The sequence below is a fragment of the Solanum lycopersicum genome, chromosome 2 (assembly GCF_036512215.1).
Source record: "Solanum lycopersicum chromosome 2, SLM_r2.1".
In the NCBI taxonomy this organism is placed as follows: Eukaryota; Viridiplantae; Streptophyta; class Magnoliopsida; order Solanales; family Solanaceae; genus Solanum; species Solanum lycopersicum.
The window spans coordinates 56,007,299-56,023,675 of record NC_090801.1 but is presented as its reverse complement, the minus strand read 5'-3'; the positions used below and the strand labels follow the sequence as shown (position 1 = coordinate 56,023,675).

The window sequence follows — 16,377 nt, the reverse complement described above, 5'->3', positions numbered from 1 at the left end:
GTTTAAGAAAATATTAGAAATTATAATAATTAACAACTTAAAATATTTAAAAAAATAATAAAAGATTCAATGAAGGATAAATTTAATTAACTTTTAAAATTTTGATTGCCTCGCATAAATTGAGACGAAAAGAGTATAACATACGAATGAATATTTTCATTGTTACATAACAACTAATTTAACACTACAATATGTTGTATAATGCGTCTTTCAAATTTTAAGATTCAAATAAATTTTTTTTTTAGCCATAATTTATTTTATAGGTTTCTAAATATTTTGAATTCTCATTTACTATAAGAAAATTATTTAACTATGTAACATATCAACTCCACTTGTTAGGATAATTTTATAATGATAAGTGATTATTTGAAAATTTTTTATTATGAATAAGGCAAAAATATAATGTGGTAGACAATATTTGTATGAGCTTCTATTTATTTTTTTTAAAGTGGATTATCGAATTTTTAAAAAAATATCTAAACTCATCTTTTTCTCTCTTCATTTTTTCCACCCCATTACCTTTTTTTTTTTTTTTTTTGATTTCGTTTTCAAATTGTTCCAAAATTTTCACCATCTAATAATTTTATTCATGAAAAGAATTGAATTAAAAAAATAATTGCCAGATTCATTCTGTTTCTAACATTTTGACATTATTTTTCATGTCGTACTAATTATTTATATTGCTAATAATAGTTAATGAAAATATTTATCAATTTACAAATTACGATATAATTAGTTGCAGATTAGCAATTAATTTTTTTTTGAAAGTGTAGATAAAATTTATAAAAATTTTAAAAAGTAAAGGTATAAATTAATAAATTATTATTTTATTTATGATTTCTTAAAAAAATCCGTAAAAGAAAAAATAGTCTATTAATATGAAAAACAAAGAAAGTATAAAATTAATTTGTTCTTTCATTCTTTTCTCAACAGTTTCATGTTTTCATAAGCACTTAAGTCCATCAAATACTCTTCAATAAAAAAATATTATGAAAAGAGCATCAATAAACTTGACAAACGATTATATAAGTTCAGATACTATTTTTACGAAATTCAAAAATGAAAAATATCCATAAACACCTACATAAATATATAATCTTTTTGTCAATTGATACCATAATTTTATTATTAAAAATACGAATTTTATTTATTTATTTCTTAAAAGACTTTTTGGGACTTTACAAATTTTATTTATACTTTTAATTTTTAAAAAATTAAAAAATTGTCAAAATTAATTTGTTTTACTTATAGGTTAATTTATAAACGAAAAGTTAAAAACAAACAACTATTTATTATAACAGGAATAAATAACATAGAACAAGAAAAAAAATATAATAAAATAAAAACTTATACATTGATCATAAAAAATTTAAGTCAAAATTTACTACATAAAAGAAAAAAGAAAAAAACATGAAGTAATTAGATTATATAAGAATGAAAAAAACATTTAAAAAACGGAAATAAAAGTATATCAAAATAAGTGTAAAATAAAGAAAAGAAAATAAAAAAAGAAAAAAAATAAACTAATTAGATTAATTAAGAAGGGAAAGAAGATTGTAAGAAAACAAAAACAAAAAAATACATTAAAATAAGTGTTTTAAAAAAAGCTTAATTGTCTCGTATAACTATGACTTAGCATGCAAATTATTTTATGATTATTTTTATATGTCCGATTTAATTTAATTCTAACTTATATATAAAATTGAGACGTAAATTATTTATTATTTTGTTTTTATTGTTGATTGTTGTGGCGTCCGTTGGAATAAATTATTAAAAGCCTTCATTTTTGACTATCTTATATATTAAAATACATAAGCTATTGGAAATTATAACACGGCATTGCCACTATATTTTCTAATAATGCAAAATGATAACATCTTTTAACTCTATCCATTTTAACATTTATTTCATTCCACGTTTGTATTAGGGTCTTATTAAATACTTTTTTTAATTTATTCTGTGTTTGTATTAGGATCTCACTAAATTTAAATTCATATGATAAAATTACACATTAAGATCACTTCATATTCAGAATCGAATATGAGATCTTTGGTTTAAGAACGAAGAAATACTTATAAATTAACAGGTTATTTGTTCGTTCAATAGTCCTAACTTCCTTCGATGGAGAATGAAAAAGATAAACTTCATGTTGTGATGTTTCCATGGCTAGCCATGGGACATATCATACCTTTTTTTCATCTATCAAAGTGTTTAGCACGAAGGGGCCATAGAGTCACCTTCATTTCAACTCCAAGAAACATTGAAAGAGTCGTCAATAAAGTTCCCTCTGATCTTGCTCATCTGTTGCATATTGTGTGGTTTCAATTGCCTAAAGTTGAAAACTTGCCGGATGATGCAGAGTCATCGATGGATATTCCTTACCAAAAAGCTCAGTTCTTGAAGATAGCTTTCGATTCGCTCGAAATCCCACTGACCAATTATCTTGAGAGTTCATCAAATCCCAAACCAGATTGGATTGTCTATGACTATGCTTCTCACTGGCTACCTCAAATTGCAGGTAAATTAGGCGTTTCTCGCGCCTTTTTTAGTCTGTTTACTGCTGCAACCATGTCATTTTATGGACCTCCTTGTGCTTTGTTAAATGATGAAAGGTCAATAGCTGAGGACTATACAGTTGTTCCAAAATGGATTCCTTTCGAAACGAAAGTTGTGTATAGGCTGCATGAGATTAAGAAGAATTTCGAAGCACCAGCTGATGAATCAGGTACATCTGATGGAGCCAGATTTGGTGCTTCAATTGATGCAAGTGATGTCATATTGTTTCGAAATTGTGTTGAGTTTGAATCCGAATGGTTCAGCTTGGTTTCTGAGCTTTATCAGAAACCTATTATATCCATTGGTGTTCTACCTCCATCTGTTGTAGTTGATCAAGAACAAGATGACAGCAATGATGCGTCGTGGTCAGGAATCAAGAGTTGGCTAGATAAGCACAATCAAGATTCTGTTGTTTATGTTGCACTTGGAACTGAAGCAACACTGAATCAACAAGAGCTGAATGAGCTAGCTTTGGGGTTAGAAAAATGCGGATTACCATTCGTTTGGGTATTAAGAGATCAGCCAAAACATAATCAACAAGATTCGTGTATTCAGCTGCCTGATGGATACGAAGACAGAGTCAAAAACAGAGGTGTAATATACAAAGGATGGGTACCACAGACGAAGATACTGAGTCATTCGTCAGTAGGTGGATTCTTGACTCATTGTGGATGGAATTCGGTCATAGAAGCGCTATGTTTTGGGCGGGTTTTGGTTATGTTCCCGGTGTTGAATGATCAAGGATTGAATACAAGGTTGTTGCAAGAGAAAGGAGTTGGTGTAGAGATACCAAGAAATGAAAAAGATGGATTTTTCACTAGTGATTCAGTGGCTGAAGCTGTGAAGTTTGGTGTAGTGAGTGAAGAGGGTGAGTTGTTGAGAGCTAATGCAAGACAAATGAGTTGTTTGTTTGGAGATAGGAAGAGAAATGAACAACTTATTGATGATTGTGTTGGTTATTTCATGGAAAATAGGATAAGCAAATCTAATAGCTCCATCGGTTGACTATCTAACTTTTTACCTGAGTTCGATTCTCATCTTCTATTTCCCCAAAAAAGGAGTTAAGAAAGTAGTCGTTGCAATCGAGTTTCTTACTTTTTTTACACCTTGTTTGGATGATTGTTACCTGTTTTATTGTATTGTATTGTTAGTTTAAATATAATGTTTGTTTCAACTGTTATTTATATTCTATTATATGGTATCGTTCAAATCTATCGTTGTTATACTCATTTTATGTAACGATTTGGTGTGATTGTGTTGTTACCTTGATAATTTCTTTTCATTTTGTCTTTATTTATTATTTAATAATCATATTTCATCTTTTATCGTACCTTTTTATAACAGTCCTATCTTGTATCATACTTTTCTTGTAGGTTTATCGATACAATTTATTCAAAACATTATATTCATTAAAATAATACAATACAATACATTATGAAACAATACATAACAATCCCGTCGAACATTAGTTGTAGCAAAATGCATACTCTTTCTGTCTTATAGTAACTCATATGTTAAAAAAATACAGCTCAACTTTCATTCAACATTTAGTTTTATAAGGTGACCTTCATATTCCTTTGTTTACAAATTTGTGCTGACCACCTGCTCGACGAAATGCCCAGTAGGTGTGAAAGAAATAAATTATTTTTCATTTCATTAGAATTTTTTTATTGTTGTCTAAATAAATAGAAATGTTAGGTTTTATATATATATATATATATATACACCTGCTCGGCACAAATTTGTAAACAAAACGATATTACTGACCTTGTAGTATTTTTGGTATATAAGTTACTATAGGACAGGAGTATACATTTTGCCGCAACTGATACTTTATTTGACGGGGAGGGTAGTTATATATTGTATCATAATATATTGTATTATTTTAATGATTATAATGTTTAAATAGATTGTATCGTTCCTTCATAACTTGAGTGTTAAACCTACAAGAAAAGTAGAGTAGTGGATAGGGCTTTTATAAAAAGATTTGATAAAAGATAAAATATAATTATTAAATAATAAATAAAGATAAAATAAAAAGAAAGCATCAAAGTAACGATACGATCAAACTAAATCGGTCTTACATAAAATGAGTCTTTTCGTTATAAATCTATTGTTAGGTAATAACGAAAAGACTCATTTTATGTAAGACTGATTTAGTTTGATCGTATCGTTTACCTTGATGTTTTATTTTTATTTTATCTTTTATCATATCTTTTTATAAAAGCCTTATCCACTACTCTATTTTTTATAAAAGCCTTATCCACTACTCTATTTTTCTTGTAGGTTTAATACTCAAGTTATGGAGGAACGATACAATCTATTTAAACATTATAATCATTAATATAATACAAAACAATACAATATATTATGATACAATACATAACCACCCGCCCGTCAAATAAAGTATCAGTTGCGGCAAAATGTATACTCCTGTCCTATAGTAACTTGTATAGCAAAAATACTACAAGGTCAGTAATATCGTTTTGTTTACAAATTTGTGCCGACCACCTGCTCGACGAAATGTTCAGCCGGAGTTATTGCATGTTCTCGGCGACTTATGAGTCCTTTACTTGGTCTTCATGTACATATTCTATCTCCCTAGCTAGTAGTGCCAGTATAGCTTCTTCTGTAACATCTTTATGTTTTAGAAGAAGAAAGGGGAGAGTTGTTTTCATGGCTGTATCTAATAACAGAGCAAACCATAGAAAACTTCCAAAGAACCTTAGAAATCCTCGACGACCCAAGCTCCCACCAGATATGGACTATAGTTTCAAAAGGGTTTTGTATGAGGGAGTTGTAAGTGAGGCTTGTTCTGATGGAATTGATGAAGAATTGGAGATGGGGGTAGAAAAAGGAAGGATGTGTGATGATGATGATGAGGGAATTATGTGGGAGTCAGATGAGATGGAAGCAATTTCATCTCTTTTTAAAGGGAGGATCCCTCAGAAGCCTGGAAAATTGGATAGAGAGAGGCCTCTACCTCTGCCCCTTCCTTACAAGATTCGACCTTTAGGACTTCCTACACAAAAGGGATTCACAAATCGTTCAAGGCAATCCATATCAACGCAAGTGTATAAGAATCCTACTTTCTTGATTGGTTTGGCGAAAGAAATACAAGGTCTTTCAACTGAGGAAAATGTATCAAAGGTTCTCAGTAAATGGAGTCCATTTCTTAGGAAGGGATCCTTGTCGTTGACAATCCGAGAGTTGGGTTACTTGGGGCTACCGGAGAGAGCTCTGGAAACATTTTGTTGGGTGAAGAAACAACCCCATCTTTTCCCAGATGATCATATTCTTGGTTCTACCATTGAAGTTTTGGCGGGGTCAAATGAGTTGAAAGTGCCATTTGATTTGGACAAGTTCACTGGCTTGGCTAGTCGGGGTGTGTATGAAGCAATGTTAAGGGGTTATATTAAAGGAGGAAGCCTGAAGCTTGCTTTGAAGCTACTTTCAATGGCTAAGGAATCTAACAGAGTGCTTGATACTGGGGTGTATGCTAAGCTAATCTTAGAGCTTGGTAAGGATCCTGATAAAAGCACACTTGTTTTGGTATTATTAGAGGAGCTTGCTGTGAGAGATGATCTGAATTTGACACCACAGGACTGTACCGCTATCATGAAGATTTGCATTAGGCTGGGAAGATTTGAGATCGTGGAGGGACTATATGACTGGTTCAGGAAATCTGGTGGTAATCCAAGTGTAGTTATGTATACTACTCTGATTCACTGTCGTTATTCAGCGAACAAATATAGGGAAGCAATAGACATGCTATGGGAAATGGAGGCTTCAAATTGCCTTTTTGATCTTCCAGCTTATCGTGTAGTGATTAAGCTTTTTGTTGCTTTGAACGATCTCTCAAGGGCTGTACGCTATTTCTCTAAACTTAAGGAAGCAGGTTTTAGTCCAACTTTTGACATATACTGCAGCTTGATCAAAGTTTATATGGCTTCTGGAAGGGTGGCTAAGTGCAAGGATATCTGCAAGGAGGCAGAGATGGCTGGATTCAGGTTTGACGAAAATACATTGTTAAAGTTGCAACAATAAAACTTGTTGCATCTTATGATGTATTTTCATGTAATTTAGAGTTCTTGTTTAAATTCATACCTTTATCCCCACCCCTCTCCTCACTTGCACAGTAACTAGTGGCATCCCTAGGTTCTTGTAACTTTTCCTTTTTCCACCATTAGGTGTCTTATAATGATGTTGCAATAGAATTTATGGAAATTGGACAAGAAAAAGCAGTATCATTTGTTCATCACCTGGCACTCTCTTGAACACATTTTATGGTCAGTTTGCACTGCAATATTAAATGTCAGCATTGTGTTTGATTGAGCATCTGTAAATGTTCTGTGAAAATGTGCTGCAAAACTTTGAAAATAAAGTCACAAGTATTTACTCCAAAAAATTGACAAACATTGGAAGCTCATAAGCCAAACGGGGAGAAAAGATTGTTTACACATTAAATATGCCCCAATTTACAACAAACAATGGTCAATAAAACTAGCCCCATTCACACACTAACTGTGCTAATCCTACTACTCAAAAGGGAAGTCAATGAGCTATTTGATTCCCAAAGTAGAGCAAAACCAGATGAGTACAAACTATATAGACGAAAGGTCCTCATATATAGTCTTGATACCAGGTCTCTCAGATATAGAACGAATGCATCGCACAGCTATACCAAGAACCTCCTTCATTTGCTTCTCCATTGCTGGATTTTCCAACTCAGGTGACAAAACGTTATCAAAACAATCAGAGCTACGACCTTCTGCCACCTTCAACCTTACCCAGTCAGTCAAGTCTACTCCGCCATCTTCGCCAGAGACAACATCACCTGCACATTTTCCACTAAGCAGCTCCAACAAAATAACTCCAAAAGCATATACATCTGATTTGAAGGAAGGCAGTGGTTTCTTTGATGCAGCCAACTCAGGGGCACGATAACCCAAAACTCCTGCATCAAGAATCTGTTCTATTGTGCCGGCTTGAGTCATGAGGCGGTGAAGGCAGTAATCTGCAACCCTTGCATTAAGGTCAGGCCCATCCAACAAGATGTTGGTTGCTTTAAGATTTCCATGTGGAACCTCCCGATCAAAATGGAGATAGTTCAAGCCACGTGCAACATCAACTGATATTTTGAGTCTTTGGGGCCAGGTTAGTGGTGGACCTTTTCTACCAGGCCGATCTACAAACATGCAGCACATTAGAGAAGTTTATTGAAAATGACCACATATATAATTATCAACTGAATGAAAACATTTAGTTAGTCAAATGAATAGAAAGCAAGTCCAGTTGAAGGATTCATAAATGAAGGAAAATGTATCATATTCTAGCTGATTTCAAACAAAATCAATCATGAAACAAAAGCTGAACATCACAACTTCAGATCCATTAAGAACTCAAACATACAGAATTTTAACTTCTAGAAATAATTAGTACCATACTGCAAATCCCTGACAGCCTATGTAGTGACCATCACAAAGAGCACATGGTGATGGTGACATAGTGTATTACTACTTGGTGTGGAAGTTACATAAACAAAAGACATGCATAATATATTGGGCTCTAGATGTACTAAAGGATTACCACATCAAACCCAAGGACTAAATACTGTCGTTCACACAAATTCCCACTACAGGATCACATGGCAATGATTAAAGTGCTCATATATAATGTGCATGGGAAAACCATATGAACTGTAAGATATATCACACAGTAAGAGGAAAATGAATAAACAGGGACACAAAACCTTTACTAAGTATTTGCAAAACATTAATATGAGAGTTTAGAGTACATGAAGCTTACCATAGAGGAAACTTGCAAGACTTCCAGGAGATATATAATCCGAAAGAATGAGCTTCTCATGTTGTGTGGGACCCCAGTAGTAACCTCTTAATCCTACTACATTAGGATGCCTAATATTAGCAAACTTTTTAGCCTCCTTCGCAAAATCCTTCCTCTGCTTCGCCACTCCTTCTCTCAACCATTTCACAGTCAGAAGCAACCCATTCTCCAGTGTTGCCCTGTATGATGTACCATGGCTGCTTCTGCCTAAGACTTCAGCCGGAGCCCTGGAAAGTTCCTCAGGTGTAAAAGAGATTGTATCATCAAGGAAGTACAGCTCTCCAGCCAGACGATCCGGAGACTTCACATCCAATCTTGCAAAAGTTTCTGCAGTATACGAATCTCCAGACTCTGGTGACCAGGAGAAATGGCTACCTTTTGAAGGGGAGAAACCAGTTATAGCAGCCATTTTCTCATCTGGGCTAATTATTTCTGATGACCCTTTCCGTGAAGTCATAAGATCTTCAGCGGAAACAACTGCACCACCGGCACCCTCCCTACTGCTAAAGCCAGAAGGATTTGATGTGGCTTGGCGATGAACTACTTTTTCAGTTACACGAGGATGACGCTTCCTTGAAGCTCGTATATAATAAAAGAAAATGACTAGCAGGACCAAAATAATAAAAGCAATTACACAAGAAACTATTATTACCAACTTGATGATAGTTTTAAGTGATCGACTTTTTTGGTTTTCTGGTGAAGCTTGGCCAGATCCTGAGGGAGGATTTGGAAATTGAAGTTCAGAGTTTCCAGGGTAGAAAGCTGATAAAGGGAACTTTCTCAAATTATCAGGGACAACACCAGATAAGTCATTGAGTGATGCATTGAAGCTTTGGAGGCCATCAGGCAGGTTCATCGGCAAAGGACCAGTAAAATGATTCTGTGAAATGTCTAGAGAAGTGAGTGAACCAACTTGACCAATCAATGTAGGCAGAGACCCAGAGAAATTATTACCAGCTATATCAAGTACTTGAAGCGCAGTCAACAAACCAAACCCATCAGGAAAAGAGCCAGCAAGCTGATTATGAGAAAGATCAAGAACACGGAGGTTGGGTGTAGCAGAGGGGGCAGCGACATCAATATTTCCAACAAGTGCATTGTTTTGAAGGTGAAGCTCTTCAATAGTGGGTACTGTTAGCAGAGAAGTGAGAAGAGGTCCATTCAGCTGGTTGAAACTAAGATCAAGGACTGTGATCTTGGGAAACTGTGTGATAACTTTTGGGATAGATCCAGTAAGAGCATTGTGAGAAAGGTTTAGGCGATTTAATCGCAGAAACTGAGCTGTAACCTCAGGGATGTTTCCAGTCAATTGGTTCTGGCTGAGGTCAAGAAATTCAACATTCCCCCATTTCTGAATTCTAGTTAGATTCCCCTCTAATTGGTTTTTAGAGAGATCAAGAACTGCAGTACTACCTGTCACCAGTGGAAGTTCACCAGAAAGAGCATTGGAGGATAAGTTAAGAACACGCAGAGTTGTTGATGTAATCATGCTTATCGACCCTGTAAAATGAAGGGACTGCATAAATCACACTAACTAAATGATTGGAAATTAACTACTTTGTAACTCAAGTAAAACACAACGAAATACTAGTTAATTTGCAAAATGAATTTCAGAGAGCAGTTTGGAATATACCTGTGAGGTTGTTTCCACTTAAATCCAATTCTGAGAGGACTAAAGCATCTCCTTTCAAGAGATCATTTGGAACGAAACCAGAAAATCTGTTGTTGCTGAGTCTCAGGACCTGAAGATCATAAACAAAATTAAAGCCAGGTAATTCCCCGGACAGCTGATTATAGCTCAAATCCAGAACCTTCAAGTTTCCAAATGCCTGAGCTTCACCACCACTTACAAGTGACCCCGTAAGCTGATTATGGCTAAGACTCAAGTACTTGACTGACGAGGATATGCCTGGTAAAAATTTCTCATGTTGCGAAGCAGAACTCACGAGCAAATTTCCACTTAAGTCAACATAAGTTGCAGTAGTAAGCAGTAAGAACTCTGGATCCAAAGTACCATCAAGCATATTTCCATGCAAGTCAAGAACTTCAAGGTTAGCCATTAGCTCAAAACCTTTTGGGACTTTCTTTGTAAATCCATTAAGAGAAAGATTGAGGTATACTAAATTATTTAACTTGGTCAAAGAAGAAGGAAGTAGCCCAGAAAGAGAATTGTGACTCAAATCCAAAGATTGAATTGACATGAGCTCTGAAATAGTATCAGGGATTGGGCCAGAGAAGTTGTTACCAGCTAGTGACAGATTCTTTAAGCTTCCTATTTTCCCAATCTCTGGTGGTAAAGAGGAGTTGAATAGATTGTTTGAAATATCCAGATATTCAAGACTCTTAAAATCACCAATTTTCTTTGGCATTTGTCCAGTAATCGAATTGTTAGCCATAGAGAGTTTCACAAGCATTGTGAGGTTAGCAAACACACTCAAATCTGCATCAGCAGATAAACCCATGTTATCAAGGACAACTGCTGCAACATTACCACCATTGCACATTATACCATTCCAAGATGAAGGGCAACCATTGAAATCAATGGACTCTTCATTCCATGACTGCAGTACATAACCAGTTGGATCATGGTTTATACCCTTCCTAAATTCAAGCAGGGCCAAAATGTCCTGGGAAGGAAGCTGCCCCATTGCAGAACCAAAACAAAGCACAAGCATCCAAAAACTAAATAGGTTCATTGCAACACCAGAAAAAGCTTTACTAGCCCAAGTGACAACAAACTCACTCCCAAAAAATACAACCAAGTCTTCAACTTTACAAGAAATCCAAAAAGGGCAGCTTTAACTATAATAATCACTTTAAGCAAAACCTCAACATATGAAAACCACCATTCACAACAACCATCACAGTTCAAAGCAGTAAAACAGTAGGGGGGTAAAGTACACAACTTCAACCCAAAATCACCAGAGTCCTCCTTCAACAGCAATATAAGACATAGACAACTAAAAATAGAAACTTTTCTAGGTATACAAGCTGAAAGGAGACAATGAGTGACAAAAACAAAGTACAGACTGAACTTTCAAAGATTCAAGATAGTAAAACAAGTTCAGCATTCCCTTACCAAGAACATCAGCTCAACTAGAAGAAAAACAAAAAAAGAAAGTCTTTTTCAAAGATTTACTGAAGAAATTCAACTTCTTTGCAATGATTACAGCTTCATGTTATCTTGGAACCTCAAGTTCTTTAATGCACTCAACTGGTGGCCTCAAAAAATAAAATCTGCATTAAAGTACAAGAAAATGAAATGGGCCAGCAAAGTATTTAGCCCTTTAGAAATCTTGATAAATGAAGTTCAAGATTTCTATCTGCTCAGGTAAAAAACCAAACCACAATGGTAAAACCCTAGTCTTGTTTTGTATATGAATGAAAGAGAAACCTTACATCTCCCAGAATTTGCAGTGCCACTCAGCATTTGTCTTCTTGCTGACATATATTTTCTCTCTCTTACAACTCTCATTTTCTCTCTCTAAAAAAAAGGACATTTTTGTTGGAGAACACAATAAAGCTCCCTAAAATTATGTTGTGTTTTATTTATTGGAATATCTTTTTGGCTTTTTGTCAATTTAAAGAAAAATCTAGTAGTACTTGAATTATTATTTTTACTAGTATTTATTTTTATGGGCAATCATTTCTAGATTATATTTTAAATGGTTATTGTATTTGCAAATAGTATTCAATTTGAAGTTTGATCAATTTTGTAATTCAATATGAAATAATACAATGGTGTGAATATCATAGTTAATTCAGTTTTTTTTAATGAGATAATATTTCTTAAAAATGCTAGAAGATGTGAAAACTCTCCCCTCTTATCCAAAATTTAAACATCGATAAGATTCAATTTTTCGTGAAATGTTTTTGATCACTAAATATTTTTTTTTATTATTCTATTTCATTTTATTTTGTCTATTTTAGCGAATTAAAAAAGTTTTATTAATTTAGAAGTAAAACACATTTTTAATTAAATATTTTTTTAAAAAGTGTGTCAAATCAAATATGAGGTCAAGTAATATAAAACGTGAGTATATTAATTGAGTTTTTTATTTTCTCCAATCTTTTGAGATGAATAATTTTTAATTTGTTTAAAAGTTTCAATATTTTAGGAAAAATAAAAGTTTGAGCGGGAAATGAAGTTTCAGTAAATTGTGAGATTTTTAAGCCGCGAAAAGAATCTTTTATTTATTTAATTAATTTTATTGTGGACGTGAAAAATATTTATAAAATTTAGTTAATTAATATACTATTGAAGTCCTTTTATTGGGAAGTGATGCTTTTTTAGAAGCATGACAGATTCTGGTCCTACATTATTACAATTCTCTTTGACTACGTTTTATTGTACTTTTACTGTTATAAATAATTTTTACTATCTTTTAAGAATTATTATACGATTAATATTAGTAAGGTTCGATTTTTTTTATTTTTAAAGAAAGTATCACTTCAAAATATATCTTATTACAAGTTTATATTTTTTGAAGCGTTTCAATTCTTTCACTATGAAGCCAATAACGTAAAGACTTTATAGGTGTATTATTTGATCTAAAACTTTTACGAGTGTTTATATATATATTTTGTTATATTATTTAATAGAGTATCTACTTATTATATTTTAGTGATTTAGGACTTGGTTTATATTTACATTTGAAAAATGTTATAATATATATTTATACATTAAACTTAACATATTCTTAAAATAAAAATTATATTGTCAGACATGTAAGGTTATTTTATTCGATCAAAAAAAATAGTTTTTTAAAAATAAAAAATAAAAGGATCATTCAATTATTCGGGGAGTTTATATAATTAAATAAAACTTCATGATTTTGTTGAAAATGAATATAAAAAGGACAACTTTCACGTATAGCAAATAAAAAATTCATATTTGTATGTTATAGCAAAGTTTGCTTAATTGCGCTCCATAGCAAACATAGAAACTGTATAATTCGTTATACATATACAGTTGAAGCAAATTGTATAAAACGAAGTGTATAAAACAAGAAAGAGAAAGACACTTGGGTAGAGAACTGTATAAAAACGAAGTGTATAAAACGAATTGTATTATTATAAGTGTATAGAACGATTATATACAATTTGAATTTGTATAAAATGAGAAAGAGAGAAAGACAAAAGACACTTGACAAGGAATATACAATTGAATCGAATTGTATAAAACGAGAAAGAGAGAAATTAGATACAACTTGAAAATTGTATAAAACGAGAAAGAGAGAAAGGCAAAAGAAACTGGACAGGGGAGTATTTTTATTGTATAATTATAAGTGTATAGGACGAAAATATATGTACTTGCATGTGTATATACAATTTTCTCACGCTTTATACAAACAAAAACGCAATTTATACATTTCGTTTCTGTTTGTATAAGTGAGAAAGGCGAGGGTGACGAGCGAGATTTAGGAGAGTGGTGAACGAGATCTGGAAGAGAGGAGAGAGGGGAACAAAACTAAATGTATTTATACAATTTTCTCTACTTTATATAATTAGAAACAATTTTTATACACTTATGTTTGTATAAAAAGTGAGGAAGCGAGCGAGAGATTGGAGGAGAGTGGCGAGCGAGATATTAGGGAGAGAGGCGCCTGACAATTTTTTGCAAACGTTTGCTATGGAGTACAATTAAATCAAATCCTAGCTACTCTATTTTTTTTAGGTTATTAGTTTACTACTATATACAATTTTCCCATATAATAAGTTTGGTTTAATGATATAAGTTCTCTTTAACTTATTTTTAGGAAATAACAAATCATATATTTATATGGAGTTATTTTTTAAATAGTTCATAACAATTGTATAAATTATCCATCAAACTTACTACAAAGTAATTGGTGGAATGGCGCATGAGTCATCTTATATAAATTAGCCATAATTACTAATCATGATCAGTTTATAAAATCTTCCACAAAGTAATGAGAGATTAATTATGACTTTTTGACCTCCCTTTTTTTTATTTTATAATTTTATTTTTCTATGTAATCCTCAATGGGGAAAATATGAATTAAAGGATAAAAATTGTGTTACAAGTTTTACTGCATGCCTCAAACAATTTTTTGTTACTAGTTGTATACCTTATGATCTTGAGGTCTCGAGTTGTTCTTTCATTGTCTCTACGATATATTCCTTTTCATCTGATTATATTTTTTTAATCTGTCTCTAAAATAATATACTTTTTTTTTATAATGAGAAACAATGAATGTCTATGATTTATTTCAGATTAGAAACTTCAGAAGTCTTTATTTTTTTAAAAAGGCTAAACTCATAAATAAATCTCTAAAATTATTAGTTTTTCCCTTTAGGTACCTTAATAACATTATTTTCCTACTAAATCATTGAATCACCAATAATTTGTTCTTTTTAGACACGATTGGTTGATTTTGATCGGCTTTTCTATTGTAAATACATGCAATTGTGTTCGTATTGTAATGATTTTGATTGAAGGAATAAAGACAAATTGTGTGTTAGTCTTATTTGTTTTCTAATTTGTTCAAATAACTTGAAGTAGAATACAGTTATTCTCGAACAATTTTACTATCGATTGGACTAATGAGTTCTGAAACAACCTATCAATACCCCGGCCTCACAAAATTTGGTTCAACACCAGTCAACGGTGTTTAAAAGAAACAAAATTATGAGTGATTTAATATTTCAATAGGAAAATAGCATAGTTAAAATACCTGAGAGAAAAAACCCAACGAATGTAAAAATTTATTATGTATTTAGCCTTTAAAAAATATTGTGTCAAGCTAAATAATATCACGCGATTATAGACAGAAAAAATAGACATATACACACAGAAAATACAATATTGAACTCTCTTGTCAAACCATAATTATGATAGAACATCAAATCAAATACAAGGAAGAACAACAAACTAAAATCATTGCATTCAAGAGACAACATATATAAAACCAAATGATAAGAAATCTTTGCAAGAACCATCAAAATCCAAACATTATGACATAATTAATTCAAAAATTGCATGCAATATAGGGAATTAGTTTGACAATTGATGTGTTTGGTGTCTCCCTCTTTGTCCTTGGGCAATTGATACAACACTACCTAACTCCACCTCCATTTGTTCTCCTATGTATTACAAACCCTAATCACAAAGCTATATATAAAACATTAGTTATTGTAAAAGACATTTGCGTTTGAACACACATTTTACTTGATTATTATATTTTTGAAAGTTTTAGAATGGTAGTCTCAATAATCGGGGCTTGAAACTATTTGAAGATTAAAATTTAAAATTTTAATCAAATTTCATGGTGAAACATATACAGAAAGTAATTTCCAAAATCTAATATAAATTTTATGGCAAAACGCTAGTTTAACTATAGACGGTTATGTCACGAGCCCAAGATGATACTTTCTCTTGACACTATACTTTGACATTCGTCTTCTTATCAATCACACTATTTTTTTTTTGTTTTAAAATAAGTTTTGTTTTTTGCTTCAATATTTTTTAAAAGGGCAATGTTAAGAAAATTTGGCCAGGAATTAAAAATAATTATGATATATTTTTATTTTAAATATTTTTTATTAAAAAAGTATTAAACTTTAAAGGATAAAAATATTCAAAAAGGTAAAATAATATAAGTAAACTCAAAAGAATTTGTCCTTTTTTAAATGAATAATTCCTTAAAAGAAGGAATTAATCTTTTTCTTTGTGAATGTTTATGTCTTTCCTAAATCACTTTTTTCTCGTCAATTACGCCCTTTAACTTTTTCAAAGTAAACTTTCCTCTTTTTTTTTTTTTTTTCCTTTTTGCCTTTTTAGCATAGGTGGAGGAAATGATGTTCCTTTTTTCTGTCTGATTTTTACATTATTTAAAATTATATTTTTTTCACCTGTAAATTAAAAAATGACACTAATTTGTACTCTCATAATTCCAATTGAATAACTTCCAAATAGTTCAAAACTTTATTAGAAAATCTTTTGACAGAGAA

General features: G+C 32.0%; 3 protein-coding genes across 3 annotated transcripts; 2 read left to right on the top strand and 1 right to left on the bottom strand.

Moving 5' to 3' along the window:
- Window positions 1–759: 759 nt before the first annotated feature.
- On the top strand, window positions 760–3,736 carry LOC101257330 (UDP-glycosyltransferase 91C1-like). Its single transcript, XM_004233107.5, has one exon. The coding sequence runs from the start codon at window positions 2,122–2,124 to the stop codon at window positions 3,559–3,561; it is 1,440 nt and encodes a 479-aa protein (XP_004233155.1). The 5' UTR covers window positions 760–2,121; the 3' UTR covers window positions 3,562–3,736.
- Window positions 3,737–4,812: 1,076 nt separating this feature from the next.
- On the top strand, window positions 4,813–6,817 carry LOC101257629 (pentatricopeptide repeat-containing protein At2g01860). Its single transcript, XM_004233108.5, has one exon. It carries the CDS (start codon window positions 4,927–4,929, stop codon window positions 6,601–6,603), a length of 1,677 nt encoding a protein of 558 aa, XP_004233156.2. The 5' UTR covers window positions 4,813–4,926; the 3' UTR covers window positions 6,604–6,817.
- Window positions 6,818–6,928: 111 nt separating this feature from the next.
- LOC101257924 (LRR receptor-like serine/threonine-protein kinase GHR1) lies at window positions 6,929–11,957 on the bottom strand. Its single transcript, XM_004233109.5, has 3 exons — window positions 10,037–11,957; window positions 8,365–9,903; window positions 6,929–7,744 (listed from the first exon to the last, which is right to left on the bottom strand). Exons 1-3 carry the CDS (start codon window positions 11,097–11,099, stop codon window positions 7,161–7,163), a joined length of 3,186 nt encoding a protein of 1,061 aa, XP_004233157.2. The 5' UTR covers window positions 11,100–11,957; the 3' UTR covers window positions 6,929–7,160.
- Between the last annotated feature and the right edge of the window lie 4,420 nt (window positions 11,958–16,377).

Coding starts and splice junctions, on each gene's coding strand:
- LOC101257330 (XM_004233107.5), top strand. CDS start 2,122: ATGGAGAATGAAAAAGATAAACTTCATGTTGTGATGTTTCCATGGCTA.
- LOC101257629 (XM_004233108.5), top strand. CDS start 4,927: ATGATACAATACATAACCACCCGCCCGTCAAATAAAGTATCAGTTGCG.
- LOC101257924 (XM_004233109.5), bottom strand. CDS start 11,099: ATGAACCTATTTAGTTTTTGGATGCTTGTGCTTTGTTTTGGTTCTGCA. Junction 9,904..10,036: donor AAGTGGAAACAACCTCACAG/GTATATTCCAAA, acceptor TTCATTTTACAG/GGTCGATAAGCATGATTACA. Junction 7,745..8,364: donor TCTTGCAAGTTTCCTCTATG/GTAAGCTTCATG, acceptor GCATGTTTGTAG/ATCGGCCTGGTAGAAAAGGT.